The sequence below is a fragment of the Cryptomeria japonica genome, chromosome 10 (assembly GCF_030272615.1).
Source record: "Cryptomeria japonica chromosome 10, Sugi_1.0, whole genome shotgun sequence".
Lineage (NCBI taxonomy): Eukaryota > Viridiplantae > Streptophyta > Pinopsida > Cupressales > Cupressaceae > Cryptomeria > Cryptomeria japonica.
The window spans coordinates 386,419,004-386,445,260 of NC_081414.1; the positions used below are offsets into that span (position 1 = coordinate 386,419,004).

Here is a 26,257-nt window from a genome sequence, read left to right on the forward strand (position 1 = left end):
ACAACATTTGAAATTTTGAAGAGTTGAAGTTGCAGATTGAAGGGCAATTTTGCCTAGTTCAACCTTGGCGCCCCATTGAAAGAGTAGACTACAGCGATTTAAGTGGCTTATTGGCTACCATTGTTGACAATTTGAAGGTTATTTCAAGTTTGGCACCACATCCCTAGCGGGGCGATTTTGATTTGAGAGGCCATTTCCCTCTTGTTTGGGCGATTTTGTTGATGTTTTGAACGATAGAGAGGCTGCCATTGTTTTCAGACTGTGCTGGGCGCCATTGCTGGGAATTATTTTACCTCCATTGCTGGCTGGAAATACATTTTTCAGACCTATTTTTCACTTGCCAGCAGCTTTCCACTTAGGCGATTTTGATTAAGGACTGTTTGGAGGAATTTTCAGTGCATTTTCTGAGGTCAACATTAAAGTTGCAGGTCTGGAGCACCATTGTTGCAGACTGTACTCAGACTTATCTTCATTTCCAACCACTTGCTAAGTTGGGCGATTTAATTTGGAAGGCATTTTCATGCCATTTTGTGGTCATTTTCTGGGTTTATCATCATTGTTTAAGGTGCTGGTAAGTCTGAAACTTCAATTTTCAGACTTGTCTTCAGACTAATTTTCTTTTACCAGCCCTACATTCATACCCAAAATTGACTGTTTTGACCTTGGGAAGATTGGTTTCATCAAATATTTGCATTCTAGGTGGCTGTAACATGATTTAAGTGACTGATTTTAAGTGTTGCAGGTTGTCTTCAGACTTATTGGCAGCCATTAGAGGGCTTGGAAAGGTGTCTTTAGACATTTTTAGAGTGAAAATTAGACTTTTCACACCTTTCCTAGTACATTTCCAGATTTGGTATACTCCTATGACCTAGATTTTCAATGAATTTTCTGAGTATGCTAGTGTCTTCAGACTTAGTTAAATCTGAAAATGATGTTTTTTAGAGGTTTTTTGAGGGTTTTGACCCTATCCTTATCATACTTATGTTCTATTTTTAGAGTTGGTTAAGAATGTAGATGAAATACTTGATTTCCATTCCTAAAAGTATCTAAGTAATAAGAAATCAGAACTTGTCTAATTTTGAAAATAGCTATCAGGAGGATTTTCCCAAGTTATTGACTTCCAACTTCGTGCAAGTGTAATGTTGAAATCTGGAATTGGAATTCGGAAAGAGCAATAGAAGATAGTTCAGGAGGGATTCTATCCGGCATTCAAGATGTCATCCACATGGAAGGAGATTCTTGACACAAATATGCATTTCTTGAACATGGACCAGATGCAGCAACAGATGTTCATTGTTGGAAACCAGATTCCCTCTCCTACTTATGCAAATATCATGAAGAGTGGCATCTATCAGGCCGCTGGATTTCCACAATCCATACAATTCAACAAGTTAGTCCTGGAATGCGCAATGCATTATGACCCCCTCTCGAGAGTGATCAAGACTCCCAAAGGTGTGACTATTGCCTACCTTGCTGAGGATGCGGTTGTTGAGGTGTTTGGAATTCCATGCAGTGCGGACATGAAGGATAGAACGAAGGATGAATACGAAGCAAAGTTCAAATTGAAGGTGGATGCATGCAAGACTATAGCGAACAAGGAATGGATGATCAAGCCTAGGCCTTATCATTCCAAGGTTCCCAAGACACTCATGTGCATAGATTTGAAAGAGGAATATAGCGACTTGGTATTCCTACTTAACCGTGTGATGGGAATTTCACAATATATCATGGATGGATGTTCTATTTTATCCAGGATTGTTTGAAAGGAATAGTGATCAATTTGTTAAAGATCATAAGTGACAATCTAGATTTTCAGCTGAGGAATGTGGAAAGATCCAAGTCATTCACCATGACTGCTTAGCTGGTGTATATACTTGCATGATTTGTTACTTATAAAGGATTGATATGTAGAGGTGGGTGAAGTTGGGAACAGACAAGGGCAGGATAGGAGTTATGAATGCTATTCACAGTTGGATATTTATAGAGTTGAAGATTATAAGAGGGTGAACAATGCATTCACCATGTACATTACAAGGATGTTGCAAGGCGGAATCCACAAGAGGTTGTCTAAGGAAGCAACAAAGTTGATTGAGCAATACGGATCGTGGTACATACAGTTTCCCACTTTCACATACCTTAGGATTCATGGATATCAATCTGAACTTTACAAGCTTCCTAGGTATCCTACAGACATAATGATCTTGGTGGAGACAACTTCTGGAATATGATTTCATCCAGATGGAGAAGCATAGAACGAGGATGACATTTCCTATTTTTCGTAGGAAAGACATTGGAAGTTTGCCATTCCGCTGCTGCAACTAGTATGGTGATTGAGGAACTTGCATTCTATCACCTTGGGACGTACAAGAAAAGAGAAAGGTTTGATCCGCATATGAAGGTTGGAAGGATCAGAGGAGATAGATTCATACACAAGGTGGACATTGAAGATTATTGGGCCAACCTGATGGACGAACAAGCAGTAAAGAGAAGAATGTGGTCCAGAATGTTTGTGGGTTTCATGAAGTGTGAACTCTTTCTCATTCTTGATCAAGTGTTGGATGATCAAGATCATACCCATCCACAATATGAGAATGAAATGAAGAAGGCTATCCTATTGCCTAATTGGTCAAAACAAGAAGTGACATATTTGAATGAATTGATGGGAGAAGTCCTGAGTTTTTCTAGAGGATGGGTAGATAAACAGATGAACAGGTTAGTGATATGGGTGTTATCTTCACATATGATAAGATGAAACAAGAGTAATCCTTTTACGAAGATGATCAGAGGACAATTAGTGACATACGGATTCATGCAGATGAGGAGAGTCGAGCTCCAAAGCGAAGGAAGAATACACCAGGAGAAACCAAGGCTAGAGGGAAGAAGAATGAAGAAGGAAGAAGAAGAAGCAAAAGCCTTTATCTCCCCTCAGTGTCTCATCAATCAAGGAGATTGATCTGCCATAACTAAACAAGGATTTTGAGCAATGCTCAAACACAGTAATATTACCAGAAAATACTCAGGAGTTACATGCCACAGCCACATTGACACCATGTAATGAAGATGATCAGCCAAGATCTCCCATTGTCCTTTTGGATGTTAGCTTGGGAAAGAATGTGTATGATTTGACTAAGGATAATGATGATGATGATGATGATGTTATCTTGGCATTGAAGGAGCTTGATCAAGAGATGTGTCTTGATGACGGATGGAGATGACTGCTATTCCCGATTGGCTGATGAAGAGCATAGAGAAAAGCAAGAAGATGGTAGAGGTCCAACCTATCGATGATATTGATGATTACTTAGCCAGGAGTAATAAGGATAAAGAACCTAAGAAAGCTAAGATTCTTTCGAATATAGCTAGAGATGAAACGGGAATGCGGATTGCACAAGTGGCTGTTCCTATTGGAGATGTTACTAGGGATGCTGTTACTCCCATGGATTTTCAGATCACCTCGGTTGCCATAGGTTGAACTATGAAAGAGCAAGAGTTCCAGGAACTCAAGGATACAGTTTGGGTAATCAATGCGAGGGTGGATAGGGAAATTGAGAAGAAAGAAAAGTGTAAAGAGGAGAATATCAAACTTAGAGAGTACATTTCATGGATGAGGCGCGAGAATCCGAGCCTTTGTTTCCCCTATTGCGGTTGATCGTGGAATACATGCAGATTATGAGGCAGTGAGAGATACCCTCTCGGAACTTGAGGATGTGAAGAAACAGGCGGATGATTTCCTTACTCATTTTGTCCAGGCATTTGATAGGACAATAACGCCTATATTTAGGATGCAATATTTGGAGGGCATTTGGGATGAGTTCCAGCCTATTGAGGATAAGACTAATCCTCGCCTTAGATTTTTGAAGTGGATTCCTACGTCCACATTGATCAGGGAAGGAATTGTGCATGATGGAGACATATATGATTTCCATGGCTGGTATTGTTCATTGGCCACGAATAAATCCACTTATGAGCACACGCGCAAGGATTGTGTGGAGATGGAAGGATCAATTCAAGAGATACAATCAAAGATCCTTACATCTATTGAGGAGTTATTGGGAGTGGATGTCAGTGAGGCCAGTGGTTTACACAACAGAGTTGAAAGATAAGATGAAGTTCATGTACTTCAATCAGTTGGATTCTTTGAAGAAGAATCAGATAGATGATTTGGTTTCCTTGTTGATCCATGTCCACAATTCGTAGAAGCTTATGCCAGATTGGGAGAACACCTTAGATGCTTGCTCGGATGCATTGGACGTGATTGATTTGCAGCAGTATGCTTTGCTTAGCATTTCCATGGAGGAGTTAGATTATGTATTGGCTAGATTCTTGGAATATGTTGTGAGAGAAAGAGATGTAGGCCAGAATCTTCTAGAAGATTCCGTACTTGATGACTAGGCATTATCTCATTGGGCCATATGTTGGTGGCTCCATTTTTGATGTAAACTCTAATTAGGGCAACTTTAGGGCATTGTTGGCATGATCTTGGCCGTTGATCTTGAATCAATCTTGGCCATTCATTTCATTTGAGACTATGTATAATACCCCATTGCCTCTCATTTGTAAGGGAGAGATTTTTGAGAATTGTCAGTATATGTTGCAGATTTGAATATAAGTCATTGTTCAAATTGATGGTGATTTTTGTTTAAGTGTTGTGTGCATTTGAGGTTCTCAATTCCTCCAAGTTAGATTAGAAATTTAGATTAGAATTTGCTTTCAAGTATTGTTAGATTGAATAAAGAGATTTGTTGAATGCATTTGTGTGGAATCCAGTAGTCCATATCACTAGCCTCTTGTTGATTGTAAGTGTGCCTTGCGTGGTCAACTGAAATTCTTATATGAGTTTAACTTCAATTGTTATTCGTCCATTGTTTATGCATTAACTTGAATGGTAATCAATGTTTGATGGTAATGATTTGAACATCTTTGAATTATACCTTAGATGATTGCACTGAGCTTGTGTCAAGTTGTTTGATTTGATGGTGAGACCTCACGCAGTAGGATTCTATTAGATCATTCACCCTTTTCGTGCATTCTAGACTTTAGAATAGAATCCCTAAACCCTATTCCTTTGGCCCCTCTTTTTTTTAGAAATCCTTGTTAGAATAGATCAAGAGCTTAATTGCAAGATCCTTAGTCATCAACATAGCCTATCCTCATTCATGATAATCTCAACAAAGATTCGAACAATTGTGTAAGTCCCCGAGTGAGAACAACATATCACATTAAGCCATTGAGTTACCCACATGTCAAGAACTGACCGTAGAAACCTTGGAATTGCAAGATGATCTTTCTCGTAATCATAGCATATTTAGTGATTTTGTTCAAGAGAGGGTAAAATACTTTGGTATTTTATCCCGTGTTCGTTGTGTATAAAACACACATCAACAAATCCATACTTTGGATGTTGATACCAACTTGATCGATTTGGGAATTTCCTTGATTGTACTAAGTTTAACTCAAGCATAGATTAGTGTTTCACTGTTTTGTAAATCCACCTCCATTGTATATCCGATACTGCCACCAATCTTTGCTAAACATTTTGTTGACCTATATTTGAATGGTAAGTTGTAGAGAGTTGGATCCATATTGAATTGTTTGTTAGAGTAGTGTTCAAGGGATTGAAATTCGATGCCCATCTTTGTACATTTAGTTGAGAGTTTCCATTCACCTAATAATCCACCTTTATGATGGCTTCTCTATCTTCCTTTGTTTCGAACATGGCCACAAAGAACCCTTCGGGGAGAAATTTGATTCTAGTGCATGTCTTCCAATGTATATCAGTTCAGTTTTGCATTTCTGCCCTAGAAAATCTCCTTTCAATAAACTTGCCGATAATTGCTGTTCTCTTGAGCTCTTTTGAGTCGCTGCATACAATTGTGATACATCGATAATGGTTTCTCTATTGCTAACATCCATCGCTTTCTCATTCTGCCTTTGGATTTTATCTCGCTCTGACCTGTTTTGTGGAAAGTTTGCCATTTTCCCATTGTCTTGCCTTTAGTCACTTGTTCTTTGGTGATGATGTGTGAATTTAATTGTTGATATTTGTTTATGCTGCCATTTTTGTATAGACCCAACATGCAATAGTGCAATTGGTTATCTTTGGAAGTGAGGACCCGTTGATGTGTATTTTGTACACAACCAAACATAGAATAAAATACCCAGAGGTATCTTACCCTCTCTTGAATAAAGCCTCTGAATGTTGAAGATGTCGTGAAAAGGATCAATCGGGATGACTTCAAGGTTCTTTGTTGTAGGATCTCTACGTGTGGATAAACACCAGTGGTCGTTGTATATGCTGTTTCTTCAAGGGGCCTTACGTACTTTCAGAGAAAGCTTGTTCATATTACTCTCTTTTCAATTGCAGGAACAGGATTTTCTTAACACTAACAGATTTTCAAAAAATGTCAAAGGATAAGGGTTTCAAGGAAGGAATGCTAATCTAATCCTAAGAATGACTCAATGAAGGCTAGACTTGGTAAGATTCTACCAATTTCAATATCGCCAAGAAATTACAACTCTACTGGAATTGATGCGATCTTCTAAGGTGATTCCGTAACTTTCAAATCATTAAGGATATAGATACTATCATAGAGATGCATATCAATACTTCCAAAAATTATTGAATTTTTAAGCAATCTCAATATTTCCAGTTGACCACACAAGGCGTCCTTACAATCAGTAAGAAGCTAGTGGTTTGGGACGTGAATCTCACCAAAGATCAAGCACAACACTTAGTCCTTCAAACTTAACTTAAATATTACTTCAATTGAGAGTGATTCAAGAAAATAAACAATCACGAAGATAGCCACGAGTATTGCAATAAAACACCATAACTTCAATACTTTATTGATCTCAAAGCCAAATGGACAACAATTGTTCAAAATTCTTTCTTCACTACTCAAGTTTGCTACACAATTACTTTCTTTTCTCGAAGCTCTCTCTCCTTTTATCTAACTTCTAACTATAACAATGAAAATGAGTGAGGGTATATATAGCATCCTCAAATACAATGAATGGCCCAGATCGAAAGAAGATCAACGACTGAGATTTTGACACCTAAACCCTAATTAGGGTTTGTTACAAAAGGTCCCCATTTAGATAAACATCATTAAATGCATAGCCAATAATTAATTGGCACAAATATTGAGGAAACATAGACCAATAGGAATTAAGCTGCCACATCATCCTATAACAACTTTTCATCTAGAATTTTGTCCCCTTTCCTATGCTCTTTCTTAGCATATTCAATGAATCTGGACACAACTCTCTCGATCTCAGTAATAGGAATCTTAGGAAGATTCTTCATTCGTTCTTCCAAGTGAAGGACCTGATCGAAGGCAGTGAGAAGAGTTGTCTCCCATCCAGGTTCAAGTTCGTTGGTCTTCTCAATCAGGAACATAGTAGTGTACATTTGATCTCGTTGCTTATTAGTGATGATGCTCTCTTCTTTGCAAAAGATGACCTTGATTCTATCTTCCAACTCTTGGATGTCCACATTTGTCTCGACCTCGATCCGCCTGTCAAGAATGGTACACAATACCTCAAACACCTTATCTTGAATTGGATGAATAATGCCTTCAACTTGGCTGCATCTGGTATTGACGGCCTCAAAAAGGACCTCCTTCATCTGGAGCAGAGCTGACCACTGCAAGAGGTTATGAGTTCCTTCATCCATTATCTTTTCTTGTGCCAGAATCCGTCTTGGTGTTTGTCTTATCACTTGTAAGATAGGAATGATAACATCTCTAGTGTGAGTGAATGCAGCTACAACTATCATTAGATTATGGATAATCTCAAGGACCTGGATAGCTCGATGAACTGTCTTCATCATTCTTGTTGCAAATTCAACGGCTACCGTGTGGGATTTATCAATCCAAGAGCTCATAAGCTGAACCAAGCTCTTCACCCTTTCTGCCTCGCCTACTGATTCAAGAGGGAGTGCTTGTAAAGGAGATACTGCTGGATCCTGACGTCTCAAGGGCTAATTGAGATGACTAAAATAGCTTCTCCAAGCACTGACCTCCCTCTCAAGCTTCTTATTCTTTTCCATTTCTTCTTTAAGTTTGTCTTTAAGTGCTTCAAATGAATCGGTTGCTTCTTCCATTGCTTGCTCAGAGGTAAGTGGACCAAGCTCAAATGTTTCTAAGTCGTATTCATCTGCAAGAATCTCACCCTCATATTTGTCCACCACTGGTGTAGCTATTTGCAATTTCCTGGATCCTGTCTCATCTCTAATTACCTTGGACATCTTTGTGGCCTTCTTCTTTTCCATTACCTCTTGAGAATTTCCTATAAGGCTTTCTAAATCAAATACATCTTCTTCCTCTTCAACCACAACTACCCTTGTCAGTCTCTGTTTTAACCAATCCGGAATGGCGGATCTTGTTTCCCTTACTTGTATTTCTTTAAGCAGTGGTCTATCCTCTCGGAAAGGAGATGTCGCTTCATCATCATTCTTCTCTTCATGTAGCTCATTAGCATCAACTTGGGGAGATTGACTCGATGACTGCTGAGGCGTCTGTCCCTTTTCTTGCTTGTCATTTTGTACCATGGACTCCATAGATTCATCAATTTCATATACCATCTTCCCCTGATCTTCTCCTTGACTTGCCTTCTTTTCATGTCGAGAAGATGTGCTTGGTGGATGATCAGGATTGGTTTTCTGCTTCTTCCTGGAGGGTTCCCTTTTCTCAGGTCTTTCTTTCCTCTTTGAGCCTTTGGGATGAGAAGTATTCTCACTCACACTTGCTTCTCCTTCTTCTGGTCTTGCCTCCAAAGTGAATGTCATTGATACATTCTGCTCTTTCAACTTCTGATGCTGTACATCCACCCATCTGCGAGTGCAGGATAAAACAGGAGCCATCAAAGCTCTCAAGTCTAAAACCTCGGGCTCATTCCAATCTATCTTCACTTCTTTGTCTTCTTTCTCATAGGACGACTGGAGGTATCTACCATTATCTTGGGCTTGATTGGCTACTTTGCATTTCCTGATGAGATCTAAGGGTAGCCGAGAATGCATCTTTCTTTTGACCTCCAAATCACCTGGGAGATTCATCCAAAGGTCCTCCACTTGAAACTCATGCTTGTACTTCTTGCTGACTGTCTCCTCCATATAACCATGAGGATCAAAATTCTCCCGCAAGGCAAAGAATGAGAATGAGTATAAAGATAATTCCTTTTCTGCATCTTCAGTGGCTTGAGTATTAGGACATACTTCAACTGAATTCCCTAGTATGATGAGCACGGGAATTCCATTTCCATGCTTGTGTCTAGATGCCTTCGCATAAGCTGCCAATTGTCTGGTCACCTCAAGTAGTATTATTCTGTCTATTGGATACCTTGGCAACATGTAGGGAGGTGAAGGACACCCATGAACTCTGATGTATGTGAATTTTTGAAACTGGATGAACCATGCACCATACTTCTTTACAAGCTCCTGCGCATCCAGAGATAGTCGATTGTGAATCCCACCTTGCAATATCCTGGTAATGTTCATCGTGAAGGTGTCATTGACTAAGTTGTAGTCATTTCTAGGCGGATGATGCAGATGAACATAAGAATCACAAACTCTTATTTCTCCGGGTCCTCTTCCGATCACTCCTCTGTGAGGTAGCCCTGCATACTCGAAACTCCTGATTAAGGCATATATAACATATGAGCTCATGTGGAATGATTTGGTGGGTCTTAGCCTTCTCAACTGCACGTTCAGACAATTGCTAATGATTTTGGCCCAATGAAGCATTCCTTTTCCTTGGACTATCATTTGAATGAAGAAGAACATCCACTTTTCGAAGAAGAAGGCTTGAGGAGCCCCTGTAACTCGATTGAGCAAAGTTATCAAATCTCTGTATTCCTCTTGGAAGTCGATCCTATGTGGTGTATTGGGAATCTTGTTCAGGCGAGGCTGACTTTTGAGCAACCAATTCTTATTGATGAGATTCAGACAAGTCTTAGGATCATCTTCATAGATCGACCTCGCTCCTTCCACGCTCTTGTAAATCATGTCTTTATGGTTCGGAAGATGAAGAGCTTCGCCTATAGCTTCCTCTGATAGGTAGGCCAAGATGTTTCCGTCCTTGGTTACGATCGTCCTTGATTGTGAGTCATAGTGGCGGGCACACTCGATCATCAGCTCATGACACTTGACTGCGGGAGGGAAACCTGCAGCCTTGGTGATGCCACTTTCATTTATCCTCCTCGCAATAGGTGATGGCTTGCCAATGTAGGGGACCTCTCGAAACTTCTTCACATTGAAGTTTCCTAATTTGGTGTCTCCGATATTACTCCACTTGGACACAATCCTGGTCTCCAACTCGTCACTCTGATCTTCTTTGATGAGAGCTTGCCGACTAGTAGATCCCCCGGCTTTGGGGGTCGCCATTTGATGCCTACACAAAAATTTCAAAATTAGTCCTTAAGCATCATACCTTAAAGTGTAGAAATTAAGACTCTTCAAAGGGAAGATTCAAGATATTGATTTAAAAAAGTCATGATAAATCCAAAATTCCTCATTTCTCAATTAATTAATTAATAAAATCAAACTCTCAAGACTTAGACCCATTTCTAAAAAAATTGCTATGAAATTAAAACAAGCCTTGAATAAGAACATCAAAATGATTCCCCATACCTTCCCTTGAGTGCTTAACTATAAAACCTTGGAAAATGATGAAAGAAGACCGGATTTTGCTGGACAAGGGTTAAATTATGGTCCTCCTTTGGATGAATTATGCCTCCATCAGCCTTCAAAAGAGCTTCAACTTCTTTAGCCTCCAACACTTAGCAAAAATTCGCCTCCAATCTGCTGGATTTCGCTCCTCAATCTGCTCCTCAAAGTCGCACTTAGAAGGAATGAATGAATGATTTGAAATTTGAAACAACACTCCCCCTTTATTAGGGTGCTCACCCTAATCCCTTCAAGGCCGACTTGGCAAATAGGGGGTAAAAATAAATAAAAATTCCTTGAAAAGGTGGCCGACTTGCCTATAAAGGCATAATAATGATTTTTGAGCGCTCATTTTGTATTTTTTAATTTTAAAAATTAATTTTAATGCCTCCAAGGTGAATTTTTTAATTATTTCAAGGCCTAAAAATTAATTTATTAAATTGCCAATGCCTTAATTAATGCGAATTTAATTCAACCTCCCAAATGTCTTGAATTTGGGTAATTTAGTGCAAATTAGGGAATATCAAGGTTTGATCAATGCTTAATGAAGCTTCTTAATGAATTTGCCCTGGACCCTCTGGAAGGGTCAGGAGCGGTTTTTTTAATTCTAGGCCATAATCCACCTTAGCTTGATCATTGAACTCTTCCAAGGCAATCTCCAGGGTCCATTTCCTTGCATCACTGAGTTGGCTCATCAAAATTTTGAAGGAAATAGTGCATTTAGGGGAATTTCGCTCTGGACCCTCTGGAAGGGTCAGGAGCGAAATTCATAATTGGGCTCAAAATTTTCATTTTCTAAAGTTCAAAACCTCTTCAAGGCATTCCAAATAGGTTCTTTCACTGAATTCCAGGCTTAGTTTCATTCAACTTAGGAGGAAAAAGGTGATTTTAGGGTTTTCGCCTTGGACCCTCTGGAAGGATCAGGAGCGATTTTTCCTCCTTAGGCTTACTCCTTCATCAACTTTTGTCGAATCTTTCACTCATAGCTACGCAATGTTCTTCCTCATTCACTCCACCCAAGTTTGACTTGATCTTGCAAGGTAAAATAGGGGTTTTTCAAATTTTCGCCCTAGACCCTCTGGAAGGGTCAGGAGCGATTTTTCCTCTCTGACCTAGAATCATCAAGTTTTGAAGCCAACAATTACTCATTAATGGTCTTAAAGGTCATTTCTACCTTAGTGCATCCTTGCCTTAGCAAAAACTTAAAAGGAATATGTTGATTTTATGATTTTCGCCCTGGGCCCTCTGGAAGGGTCAGGAGCAAGGTTTGAGTTTTAGGCATATTCCTTCATGCTTTTAACTTCAAATCACTTCTAAGGCAAAGAACATCATGCCTCTCTCCCATCCAAATCATGAATAGCAAGATTTTGTCTTAAATTTGCAAGAAAGAGGGAGAATTTAGAAATTTCGCCCTGGACCCTCTGGAAGGGTCAGGAGCGAATTTCTTCCTTGGCATCAAAACTTGCATTCATGGCAATCCATTTCCACTCTAAGGCAATCCAAATGTCGTTTTAAACCCATGCCTAGGCTTAGCTTTGCTCAAACTTTGGAGGAAAAGATAGGTTTTAGGATTTTCGCCCTGGACCCTCTGGAAGGGTTAGGAGCGAATTTCCTTTTCTAGGCTTGGTTGCTTCTTCTTGACTATCCCAATTATCTTCAAAGGACAAAAGATACTTCCTCACATTCATTCAAACCATAAAAAACCAAAAATTGTTTTGACCTTGCAAGAAAAAGGTGATTTTTAGGAATTTCGCTCTGGACCCTCTGGAAGGGTCAGGAGCGAAATTAACAGTTGGGCTCAATTCTTCCACCTTTTGATAATTTCTTCCAACCTTAACATATTCTCAGGGGCAATTCCTTCTGTGTTTCATCTTATACCTCACTTGGTTTAGCCAAGTTTGATAGCAAAAAGGTGTTTTTGAGAAAATTTGCTCTGGGCCCTCTGGAAGGGTCAGGAGCGATTTTCACTATTTTGACCAAAATCCTTCATTTTTTTACCTTGAAGCTTCTTTGCTAAGTATGATTTCACCTTCCACTGTGCTAGGAATAAAGTCTCATGTCCAAGGAAGGCCAAAAAATGTGATTATGAGGAATTTCGCTCTGGACCCTCTGGAAGGGTCAGGAGCGAAATTGCCTTTCCTGGGCAGAATCCTTCATTTTCTTCATCTCCAAACATACCTAAAGGTTTCAACATGCTCTTTCCACCTTTCATCATTCCTTCAATATTCCAATTCGACCAAACTGAGCAAGAAATGTCTCCCATAAAGATTTTCGCCTTGGACCCTCTGGAAGGGTCAGGAGCGAAAATTAGGTTTTAAGCAAAATCCTTTATTCTTTTAAGTTGAAACTTTCTCAGGAGGCAAAAGGGAGTTGTCCTTGTTTCATTCATGCCCGAAACTTGACCCTTTTCATTGCAAGATGAGAGCTATTCAAAATTTCGCTCAGGACCCTCTGGAAGGGTCTGGAGCGAATTTGCCTTCCTTGTCCAAAATTCATCATTTTGCATGCTTCCAAATCTTCAAATGTATCAACTTGTTTCATTCATGCCCGAAACTTGACCCTTTTCATTGCAAGATGAGAGTTATTCAAAATTTCGCTCAGGACCCTCTGGAAGGGTCAGGAGCGAATTTGCCTTCCTTGTCCAAAATTCATCATTTTGCATGCTTCCAAATCTTCAAATGTATCAAATGATGTCCAATCTTCATTCCAAGAGACCCTGCACATAAAAAGTTAGCCAAAATTAGTGATAAATAAGCTCAAATAAGATTTTCGCTCTGGACCCTCTGGAAGGGCCAGGAGTGAAATCTTCATTCCAGGCTAAACTGCTCAGTTTTAGGTCTCAAACCATTTCACAAGGCAAGGTTAGATCACTTTCAAGGCCAGGAACCGGATTGCAAGTCTACTTAAAGCAAGAAATTGTGTTTAGAATGAAATTCGCTCTGGACCCTCTGGAGGGGTCAGGAGCAAAAATCCTCTTTCAGGCATCATCTTGCTCTCCAAAATCGATCAAATCCCTCTCTAGGCAAGAACACATAAATTCATCTTCAAACATGTCAAAACTTAGCCAAAATTGTCAAGGAAATCCAGTCTACAAAGATTTTCGCTCTGGACCCTTTGGAAGGGTCAGGAGCGAAATTGACATTTTCAGGCCCTTGATTCATTTCATTCTCCATTTAACTTAACCAAATCAACTCCCTTTCTTCACTGACTATGCTTAGTTGACTCAGACTTAGAAACAAATAGGACCTCACCAAAAAAAAACTTCTTTCAATCTAGACCTAACCTGAGACCTATTCATCCTGCCCCTGACCTAACCAATTTGATTCTCCTGAAAGGCATGTTTCATTTTGGCAATCTTGAATCTTCAGGCAGACGATTAACAATTTTCCAAAATTTGACTAGACTTAGCTTGAAAGAAACCCAAAAACGAGCTTCCAAGGTTTAGCCCTAATCCAGCCAGCCCAGGTAGACCACTCACTCACTCAAAACCCTAAAAGCAAAGAGAAAACAAGCAAAGAGAAAATAAAACCTAAGGCAAAAAGAGGGGGTCCCCATTCTAATGGGGCGATGTGTGAAATGGTCACAACATCTGGCGACACCACTGAGAATGTTTGCGAACATTTGAGAATCGATCCATCTTAAAGAAAACTCAGAAAATCTCCCTCAATAAAACAAGGAGTTAAACAACACTTACAAGAAGGGATTTTCATATCAAGACAAAGTATTAGGTCCATAGTTATCCATGTGTGTGCAATGAGTTAATTCCCCTCAACAAGACAATCATGATCTCCAGGTTCCCCTGTGACTAGCTACGTAGTTTATTTGAACTTCAAAAGCATCCTGGATAGAGCTTAGCTACCAGTCAGACGTCCATAGTCCCGACGAGGTTATCGCAGCAAGCTCACGAACATTGCTCCATTGCCAGCCAGATGTCTATAGCCCCGATGGAGTTATCCGTATATTCCCGTTAGCCAATTTTGATATTTCCTTTTCAGCTCATTTTTTCTTGATTTTTTTTCTTTCATTTTCTCATTTTTTCCTTTTTTGATTTTGCTTTTTCATCCGTCAATTCTTGTGGCTCATAAGCAGTGAAGCTTACTAGGGTTTGAGGATTGCGGTGGCGTTGAAGCCAGATTTTAGATTTTTCACCGATCACAGCTTAGCCTGAAAATCACAACGACTTGGAGATTGTAAGTGTGAAAAGATATAATAACTGAAGGACAATAATATCTGAGTCCAATAAGCCAATCTTGCTTCGTTGCAAATACGGTCAAAATTTTATCAAGAAAAACTTCCTTGTGCTTCTAAAAGACTTCATAATTATCCAAATGGGACGAACAACCTAGCGGGAGGTCAGAGTGTTTCATCACAAAATCGCCCAATTTCAAATGGATACCCCTCATGACAAAACAACCAACCTAAACTAAGACACCAAAACCACCAAAACTAAGACCTAAAAACAAAACGAAGGACAAACCCAAAACAAAACAAACCAAACAAATGAAAACGAAAGCAACTAGACTAACTATGTACAAAGGCAAACCTCTTGAACTCTAGGACTGGAAGTAATGCTTGAGCTACCTCCCATTGACAGGCAATGGGACGTCTTCTCCAGTTAGGGTCTTCAGCTTGAATGAATTTTCACCCAGAATCTCAGAGATTTGATAAGGGCCCTTCCATAATCTATCAAATTTATCATGCTCCCCCTTTTTTTCGTGTGCTTTGTCCCAGTAGAAAACCAGATCTGAGATCCGGAACGCCTCGACTCTAGCTTGTCGATCGAACCATCTTTTCACAACTCCTTGATGCTTTGCAAAATTTTCCAGTGCTTGATCTCTCTTTTCCTCAAGATTCAATAGCTGCTTTAATCGGACTTGGACAACATCGGTTTCTTCCATGTATTATTGGATAAATCTCAAGGTCGGGTTCCTAAGTTGCATGGGGAATACCGGGTCTTGACCATAAACTAGGAAATAAGGCGAAATCCCTAATGCGTTCTTGGTCCTGATCCTATCTGCCCAGAGGGCAAATCTCAGTTGGGTATGCCATTCTCTCGGACTTCTCTCCAGCAGTTTCTTGATAACACTGAGTAGGTTTTTGTTAGTTGACTCGGCTAACCCATTACCCTGAGGATAATAATTAGACGAAAACTTAAGGGTTATACCGTACTCAAAAGCCCAATTTGAAAATCTCAATGATGTGAAGGTTGAGCCATTGTCACAAACCAATGCATAAGGACACCCAAATCTTGTAATATTGTTTTCCTCCAGGAATTTAATTACGGCCTCAGTAGTGCATACCTTGAGAGCTTGAGCCTCCGACCATTTGGTACATTAATCAGTAGTAGTGATGATATACCTGTGTTGTGCTGAGGATGCGGGGTTGATGACACCAATAAAATCCATTCCCCATTTTGCAAATGGTCTTGCTTCGATCACTGGATTGAGGGGCATGGCAGGATTTTTCTCTCTGAAAGCTGCGACTTGGCAAGTGTGACAAGTCTTGACATGATCAAATGTATCTTTGAAAAGTGTGGGCCAATAATATCCTCCTCTCAGGATTTGATGAGCTGTAGCTAGGTTAGCACCATGTCCTGTTCCAAACTTGGAGTGAAAATGTTCAATTATTTGCTTGGCTTCCTCTTTGCCAACACACCTTAGATATATTCCCTCGTGATTCCTGCGATATAGGACGGATCCTTGAAGCATATAATGCTGACATTTTATCCTTAATGCTCTTTTCTGAGTGGGTGTCATGCGAGTAGGGCATTTGTTGTTGACCAGGTAAGTCACAATTTCCTTGTACCATTCATCTGGGGTGACATCATCCAATTCATAAACTTGTTGGATCAATCCGGGGCCGTCGACTGCCAATGTCTGAGCTAAAGCTTGCCCTCGAACAAGTTTCATAGGTTGGATTTCAATATCAAATTCTTGAATGATGGCGACCCACTTGCCTCTTCTCTCTCCTAGTTCATTTTGCATGAGGAGGGTTTTTACCACTGCATCCGGTACAATTGCATAGATCTTGGCCCTTAAGAGGTAATATCTGAATTTTTTAATGGCTTTGACCAATGCATATGCCTGTTTTTCAATATTGGGATATCTGAGTTCCGCATCTTTCAACGGGGTACTCATGAATGCAATTGGGTTCTCGTCCTTCTCTTCACTCCTCTGGGTGAGAATAGCTGCACAAGTGTATTTAGAGGCGAAGGAATACAGGTAGAAGGGCTTCATGTAATCAGGACTGATCAGTACTGGTGCTTCTGCGATTGCTGACTTTATCTCCTCGAATGCTCTCTTGGCCTGTGTCGACCATTCAATTTTCGCGTCTTTCTTCAACATCTCATTCAAAGGCCTGACTATCTCGGCAAACCCGGTGATGAATTTTCTGACAAAGTTGATCTTGCCGAAGAATGATTTGAGTTCCTTCTTACTGGCTGGCAAGTTGATGGTTGATATAGCCTTCACTCTTTCAGGATCAATAGAGATTCGCCTTTCTGAAATGACATGTCCTAACAGCTTTCCTTCCGTTACCCCAAATATGCATTTCTTTGGATTGAGAGAAACACCATATCTTTTGTACCTTTGGAAGGCTTTTCTTAAATCATCCACATGATCTTCCCTTTTTCTGGAGAAAACTGTGATATCGTCCATGTATATGATAATGCATTTCCCAATTAGGTCTCTGAAGGCGATATCCATGGCTCTTTGAAATGTGGCCCCGGCATTGATAAGCCCAAAAGGCATGCTTTTGTACGCAAATGTTCCCCACTTGGTAGTGAAAGCGGTCTTCAATCGATCTTCGGGTTCAACCAATACTTGATTATAACCTGAACATCCATCCAAAAAAGACATCATTTGTGACCCGTTGACAATTTGCAATACTTCATCCAGCGATGGCAGTGGATAATTGTCCTTTTCTGAAGCTCGGTTGAGGTTTCTGAAATCGACACACAATCTGATCTCTCCATTCTTTTTCCTGACAGGAACTAGGTTGGCGACCCATGTCGAATGCCTTACTGGAAAGATGATTTTGGCTGAGAGCAGCTTCTTAACCTCTTGATATATTAAAGGTTCCAGTAAAGGATTGACCGGCCTTTGTCTTTGTCTAAATGGTTTGCTTCCTGGCTTCAAAGGGATTGTATGAGTGATGATTGTAGTATCATAAGTCTTGAGATCCTCATAGCTCCAAGCGATGACATCTGGGAAATCTCTTACATTTCTTAAGATACCATTTCTTTCCAGCGAGGTGCAAGCTTTCCCAATGAATACATTCTTAACTTGACCGCCATCTCCGACATTGATCGTGTCACATGCATCTCCTCCCATGCTATGGCTTTTCATCTCTCTCAATTTGTTGGGATCAAAGATTCTTTCTAACTCCACCATTCCTTTGGGAATAGTGTTTGTTTTCAAATTTAGAACTCCTTCCGCATCCAATTCTGCTCCCTCTACTTCATCTTCATCAATGATTTGGGCTAAGAAGACATCCGTGTTGGTCAAGAAATCTAAGATGCTCTTGTCGTCTTCAAAGACTTGAAAGTTGGTGATGTTATCTGGGACTGAAGGGACTGAGGTCAGTTCTACTGTGAACTTTTTTAATCCCTCCATAGCTAATGGTACCAAAGAGCTGGTGGCTTGTGCAAGGGAATTAGCCACTTGATTTTGATGTCTGTATATGGACTTGATATTGAAGGCCTCAAAACTTTCAATGAGATCCCAGACTCGATTCCGATATCTAGTCAACCTTTTGTCATGGCACACATACTGCCTTCTGATCTGCCTTATTACTATTTCTGAATCTCCATATACCTGTAGTATTTTAGCTTTCTTTCTGATAGCCAACAATAATCCATGAATCAATGATTCATATTCAGCCACATTGTTAGTGCAAGGGAACTGTGGCCTATGGGCGGCAAGGTAAGTTTCTCCTGCCGGACTGATTAATTCGAAGCCAGCTCCAGATCCTTGCTTGTATTTAGATCCATCGAACCTTAATGTCCACATTGAATTCTCTTGGCCCTCTGACTCTTGGACCTCTTGGCTTTCCACTGATGTGTCGGATAGAGTTTCATCTTCTGAAGAACTTTCAACTTCTGGATCTTTAATTTCTTCTACAATCAATGTTTGTGGGACCCTCTTGTATACTTGTTCTAATGCAGTCTGGCACATAGTACAGTATAATTCTGAATGGATGGCATTATGTATCCTACACCAGTTGGGGAGGAGCAGATCTCGGACGGATGCCAAGTTGCCGAGTTGCATACTTTGTTGCACATTCTTGTGGACAAATTTTCTAAAATTTTCAAACATTCCATCATCATCCTGGTCGGATCCTTGGTCACTTTCCACGACAATTTCTGTAGACTCCATGACTTCTTGTTGACTGTCCTTGTCTTGCAGGTTCTGTATCATCAAAACTTCTTCTACTTTAGGTTTGTATGTCCCTAAATCAGTTTCTAAGAATAGGACTTCATTATCTTCTCCATACTCGGTTATCATAAGTCTCAATCTTGGAGTACTGTCGATTTTGATTTGGTTTGGAACTCCTCTCCAGGGTAGCCACATATGTGCAAAGTTTGTTGACACATATCCATTCAACTTTCGTGACCAATCTCTACTCAGAAGCATCCCATATGTGTCAGGTATATCCACGATCGATATGTCTATGAAATTTTGAACCCTCGGGTCTGCAACTAATTGCATGTGGATATTGTTCAGTTCTCCCATGACCGGAACTTCTGTCTTGTCTAATTGAGTAACTTTCCTCCTGGTAGGTGCAGGAGTTATTCCTAGCTTCTGATAGACAGCCAAAGGCATCACGTTACTAGAAGCTCCTGAATCATATAGACAATTGTGCAATAATTTCCCAAAGATTCTGACTGACAGCAGGAACGGGGCTGGCTCATCTTTCCCTTGGTAAAGGATTGAGGAATCCTCATTGCGTTCTTGATTCTTCACTTCATTGATCTTTGAATTGTCACTCTTTTCTGACGTTTCCTCTTTTGAATTATCTGTATTCTTTAGAGGCTTTCCTTTCTTGATCGCATCTTTCTTAGCTGCCACCCCTTTTTCTGGAAGGATCTGACTTGTAGTGAGACTTTCTTTGACAGTGGGTTGAGTTTTCTTAGCCTCGCCTCTTTTGAGCAATACCTTTCCTTCTAACATATCTTCCTTTTTAGCTGGGAAGGTAATGGTCTGTACCATACATTCGTCTTGTTCAGATTGTTGCTTGCTACCAGTTTCATCTTCGATTACATTGATGGTGGCTTGAACATTGTTGGCCGCTTCTTTGGACGTATTCTGAACACTTGGCCTTACTGTGTTTGAATCATTCAGACTATTAATCACAACATCTTTAATCTCTGATATCTTCAATAATTCATACAGCGGCAGGCTAACTTTAACCTTCTTGAGCTCTTCCAATACCAACATAGCCAGCCTTTTCATCTCATCTCTTGGCGGAGGAGGCACATTCCTTGAGTGCATGAACAGGAGGAGGAGGAGGAGGAGCATTGTGAGCCATCGTGCTTCCCGAAGATTGGAAACTTGATGAGCCAACCTGGCTTGCTGTTTGAGCGATTGCTTGGATACTTGTGTGAATTGCTGCTTGTACTAGTGCTTGAAGAGATGGAGCTTGTGATGACTCAGGAGTGCCTTCTAATCTCGGTTCAAACTCTCTTGGGGTATCTTCTCTCTTAGCCCGCTTCGATCTTGAAGTAAACTGAAGTTCAGTTAGATTCTTGGTGCTTGGCGTAGACCTCAGTATTCTTTGGTGTTTTTCAGGCGAGAAAGAACCAATACGATCCAGCGTGATGATCTGTTTTACGGAGACTAATGCAGGTTCCTCTGATTGCGAAGTTCTCTGGCGGCGGCTCTTTGGCGTTCTTCAGCTCTGTTTGCTTCTTGTTCCAAGATAATTCTAACTTTGGTATACTTAGCTTCACTTCTCCTTAAGTTCCACGCAAGGTTATTCAATCCTGAAATAATGTCTTCTTGAATGTTGCCTATTTCCAAATTAGGTTGCACTACCTCATTCAATCCTTCATGCGGCAACACCATCGTGATGCATGCTCATGTTAAATTTTTTTTTTTTGAATTTTCTGGATAGTACTGTTCCTTTTGATAATCAAACTTTCGTATAAGGGCCCTCCTTCTAGCGCCAATTCTGTTGATGTGTATTTTGTACACAACCAAACACAGAATAAAATACCCAGAGGTATCTTACCCTCTCTTGAATAAAGCCTCCGAATGCTGAAGATGTCGCGAAAAGGATCAATCGGGATCATTGATGAGATTCAGTGATCCATTTGATGATTGTAATGACATAAATCATTGATGATCTGATTTTCAATTTTATTTAGTATGTTGTTGGTTTGGGTTTGGGTTCAGGATTAGTGGTTTACCAATTTTTTTTCTCAAGTTAGTCACAAATGGTTTACAGAAGAAAAAAAGTAACCATAATTTGCATAAAACGGACAAAATTGACAACACAACTAATAATTTCTTAATTGATAATTCAATGTCAATTGTCAAATTATAAATGTTAAACAAAATGGTTTATATTACAGTAGCATTTTGGAAAACTAAAAGGTTGGGGAATTTCTTACATCCTTGGGTTCCTTGGAAATCATTGGGATGCTGGGGACAACATGGCCCCCCAAATTTACCTGTCACAGGGGTTTTTCCCTAGGTAACATCCTGCAGTTTTGGGGTTTCGGGTCTTCTCAAAACCTGTTTGATCCCTAATCAAAAACATCCTGCAGTTTTGGGAGATGTCACTAAAGACTTGTAGAGTATGGGGGCATGGAGGGGATCTTTTGTTCTTGTATCTGTCTTTAAGACATCCTCAGACAAGGGTAAACCCTTGGGATGTGTCCTTAGGGTACATTTAAGTTTCAACATTTTTTTGCGAATGGTTGGAGGCTTGAAAAAAGTCAGTGTCATCATCTTTCTATGAATGCTTATAATACCATCTGTTGTTCCTTGAACATATGGAAGGTATATTTGAGTTGTGCCTTCCCTTGTCTGCAAGAGGTTGTCTGACTACTATTTAAAAAGATTTACAAATCTCCCACTTTGATAATCACTTTTAGGATATCTATGTTGTCTTTGCTCTTTCCAAGTACTCATCATCTCATATCCTAAGTGCTTATGTATTTCATCCCTGGATATTTTTTTCGGGAAGCATAATTTTGAGAATGTGCTTATAGATACTTGTTCTTGTGGGTCTTTTTTCTATAAAACTTTTGTGCAAGGGGATCATCTATTGTTTTTTCAAAATTAGGACATCTAGAAAAGGATGATAACAGTTTACCTTTAATGCCCATTATGAATTTGATATTTAGTACAGTGTACCATGTTCTTAGAGTGTTAAGCTATTTTCATTTATCTTTATACGAGGAACCCCTGCAGAATCTGGACTGGTTGAGGTTGGGATCTGGCTTGAGTCTGGCCCCAGGCCTGACCATTTGGCCTGTGCTACATCTGAAATGTATCTGAGGGAAATGGTCAGGTTTGGGGCTACTCCTTGGGCAAACCTAGGAATGACCTATAAGAATAATGGTTAAAAACAGTTTAAAGAGTGATGCATGGCATGCACAATGAAGGTTCTCATGGCCTTAATTTGGGCTTAATGGCTGTTGTTCTGCCCCTTAACCCAGCACTATGTTGTGACAGGGAATGTGCCTAGGGTGCAAACTAGCTTACTAATATAGGGTTCACCTGGCTTTTGCATTGGTTGTCCTTGCTGGGTAATTCAGTTCCTTATGCCTCTTCTATTTTTCATAGTATACTCAGTTGCTACAAACTTTTCCACTAGAACTATATGTTTAAGAGTATATTTTGAATGAAAATAAGCTTATAATAGTGGCATTCTGCCTTTTCAGGTAAATTTAAGGAGTGTGGAACATTTTATTCAATCAGTTGGCTCATATGAGGATAACATTTTTCAGAAGCGAGCTCGTATCCAACAGGTGATTCTATCATTATCTATGTTCTTTTCATAAAACTTTAATTTGAACCAGTAAGTGATTTTTGTCTAGATTTCTCCATGATAAAAGTTGAATTGTCATGCTTGGATCTTCAATTATTAAGTAAATATATGGTAACTCTATTTCAGTCTTAGAAACATATTGAAGCACAGAGTAAGTGAACCAATTATAGAAAATGTAACGAAGCAGAGAGTAGGTGAAACATAATTAAAATAAAATATGAATTGAAGTTGCTGTACTAGCAATATTACAATGATTATAACTTCTAAATAATTTCAAGGAATGTGACATCACAAACACTGGTGATAACTGATACACTAAGTGAAGAAAAGGCTAACTGTTGTACAATATCTGATGGTATGATGCCCTGGTTGACGGTAGACTAATGATGACATAAATATAGAAATACAAATGTGTAATCGAATTAAATATTTCTTTACACTCACTTTTAAGTAAAATTTGTTAAATGTGAAGTCTAACATTTATGTATATTATAGCAACTATTTCTTTCTTGTACTTTTCATTTTGCTTTTTTTTTTTCCTTGGCCCTGAATCATGTAATATTTTCACTGTTCATTAAATGTCAAGTTTCATTATTTGGTGCTCAAAAAATATCTAACCACAGACTAAACAGAAGTTTCTCAAGAATTTTCTAAATTATGCTGTATGTGCCAGTGGAATTCAACTTGAGCAAGAAAAGGCTCAATCAGATGAGTTGGTTCAAGAAAATTCATGTCAAAAAGTATAAGTTCCTGTTTAAAGAAGAATCTTCTTAACATAAGAGATGTTGATAATATTGAAAATAAAACAGGGAGTCAGAAAAAACGTGCTAAACTGAGTGATTGGGTATGTCTGGTCAAATGCTAGACATATTTACAGTTATTGTATTTAAATAACCATGTTAACATATGGTTACTCGTTTCAAACTCACTATTTGTCCTGGTTATTTGCATAAGTACCCTAGAACATGTTGTGTTGTAAACACACGCCCCATTGCAAATGGGGAATCCCAGTTTTTTTGCTTCTTAGATTAGTAGTTTTGCTTAGCGTGGCAATAGTTTTAGTCTTTTAGCTTTTAGGAAGGTTTTGTTTTGACTTGTTAGTGTGGAAGGGAACTTTCATCAATCCTTGAGGTGAGTTAGTGTGTGAACCTTGTCATTGGAGTTGAGTAGATAGAGTCAAGAAATTCTCTAAGTCTAAGGTCAGGAATGGGTATGTCAAGTCAGAAATTCTAGGTGTAGGATAGGAATTGAATGTGTAATCCATTGTCCGGTCTGGGGAAGTTCCTTGCTTTTTGTCCAAATTCAAGACCAAGGGTGTGATCAAGTCAGGAATTCAAGTTTCGAGTCCGGAATCCATGAAGAAACGTCAAGATTGAGAATTGAGTGAGAAATTTTACAAAGTGCAAAAGTTGTCAATGTTGTCAAAAGTTGCAAAATTGTTGTCAATGTTGTTAAAATTGTCAAAAATGCAAAAAAATGTTGTCAAGGAAAATTGTCAAGAAATTGAAATTTTGAAATGTTAACTATGAAAAATGAGAGAAAATTCCAAGGATGTGATATCTTGACAAGGAAAAGGTTGGATTTTTGGATCTTGACAGGAGAAGATCAAGGGAATTTTGTGAAAATCCTTGGACAAAGTTATAATTTAAGTTGAATAAGGAATTACTAAATTCAAAGTTAAAATCCTTGTTTGAGGTATGGAATTCAAGGTTGAATTGTTAAAAACTTAAAATCCTTGTTTAAAATATGGAATTCCAAAATTAAATGAGAAATCCAAGGTTTAAGTGTGGTTTCTCCCTCAAGTCCGAATTTTTCTTAGGCATTTCATGGAAAATCATTGACAACTTTGCAAAGCATTCAATAATTCTTGGACAACCTTGCATGAAGCATCAACTTGTCCCTGTGATGCACCCATATATGTCGTTACACAAGTAGAAAATGCGCCCTTCTTGTCCTTGATCAAGGTAAATATTTGTTCAAGAATTCCCACATTGTCCTTGACCTCATGCTAAATCCGCCTTGTCCTTGGAACACCTTGAATCCCTCTCAGCTTTGTCCCTCTCCAACATGGATTTGCACCCTTCCTAGCCATTGACTATTATGGAAATCCTGCCTAGGAAGAGTATAAGGTGAGGTGGCCAACTTAGCATAAAGTGGAAACATGAGGAAATGTAATGAAAGATTATCCAGAATTTTGAAGAGAGTGAATGAGATAATTCAAGTAAAGAATGGCAAATCCATGAGTGAGATGAAGAACAGAGGATAAAATCATGTGGAAATTCGCTTGATAATTATGGAGTTGATGTTTGTGAAAGGAAAAGGTGTTAAAGAGAAGTTGAAAATGAAGAACTAGAAGTAAAGTAATTCCAAGGTTAAGATATAGAATTCCAAAGTTGTGATAGGTAATCCATGTTTAAGGTTTATTGGAATATTTAATTATATTTTAATTAGCTTTATTTTGTTATTTATTAATGGTCATTTAACTTTTTAGTTTTCACTTAAGCGACTAGTTCTTAATTTAGAACGTCGTCTTGTAAACTCTTTATATATGGTTGTATATCGGTGAATAGATTATCTAATTATTTTGAGCAATTAATTTTTCATGGTATCAGAGCGGGTTGATGGGCTTTTTTAAAGTTTGGCTAATAAAAAAATTCGTAGCCTCTTTACTTGGATATTATTTCCAATTTTTTTTTTTGAAGAGATTTTTTTTTAAAATTGGAGAGAAAATTGCGAGCTAGGGTTTTGGTCTTCTTTCTCTGAAAATTTTCGAGGGTTTTGTCTTTTGAAAATCGCAGGTTTGTGGTTTTTTGTTCGACGCAGCTAGGGCATGTGATTTTTTTGAGGTTATTGTTTTTTTCCGTTGGTGGTGCGATCTTTGTCAGGGTTTTCTGAGATTTCTTGGTGTTTTTTTTTTCCATTTGTGTTTTGGTGCGCGACTTTTTGTGGATTTGAGCGGCAAATTTTTGACTGTTTTTTTTTCACGCCTCCGTACCTAGAAATAATTTCTAGAAATTTTTTGTTCGGTTTTTTATATGAAAAAAATTCGAAGTTTTTATTGGCATGTTTTTGAAGGTTTGAAGGTTTTGGTTTGAGGCAGATTTGCAAATGGATGTGTTTGGGCATCCTTGCCTGAATTTTTTCGAGGTTTTTTTCCCTCTGAAAATCGCAGTTCAATTTTGCAGGCAATTTGAGGGTTTAAATGTTTCTTTTTGGATATTGATTTTTTATGAAAAATCGCTGTGAGGAATCGAAGGTTTGTGAATAGGTTTTTTTGGCGGTTGTGCAAGAGTGTTTATTTGCATTTCTTTTGCAATTTTCATGGCATCAATTTGCTGAGATTTTCGGTGGTTTTTTTGTGGGAGGTTTTCTTACTATTCATAGCACGATTTTTGCATTTTTTTCGGCAGCTATTTTTGCTACGTGACCTTCTTTGCACATCAGCTATTCATTTGGCGCGATTCTTTTCTCGCACGACCATTTATTTTACCTGTCTGATTTTTTTTTCGGCTGGACAAGGCACTCACGACTAGGGTTTTTGATCCTCTTTTCGCTATCACCTACAACTATTTTTGGCGGCGGCTAGGGTTTGTGCCA

At 39.1% G+C, this 26,257-nt stretch overlaps 1 protein-coding gene across 2 annotated transcripts in view; it reads left to right on the forward strand.

Moving 5' to 3' along the window:
• Positions 1 to 26,257, forward strand: part of LOC131071687 (5'-3' exoribonuclease 4) — a 132,135-nt gene that overhangs the window by 17,213 nt on the left and 88,665 nt on the right. For both annotated transcript variants that reach the window (XM_058007628.1, XM_058007629.1), the window contains exon 10: positions 22,554 to 22,640. In XM_058007628.1, the coding sequence (XP_057863611.1) occupies positions 22,554 to 22,640 (87 nt within the window). The remainder of the gene's footprint in view (positions 1 to 22,553; positions 22,641 to 26,257) is intronic.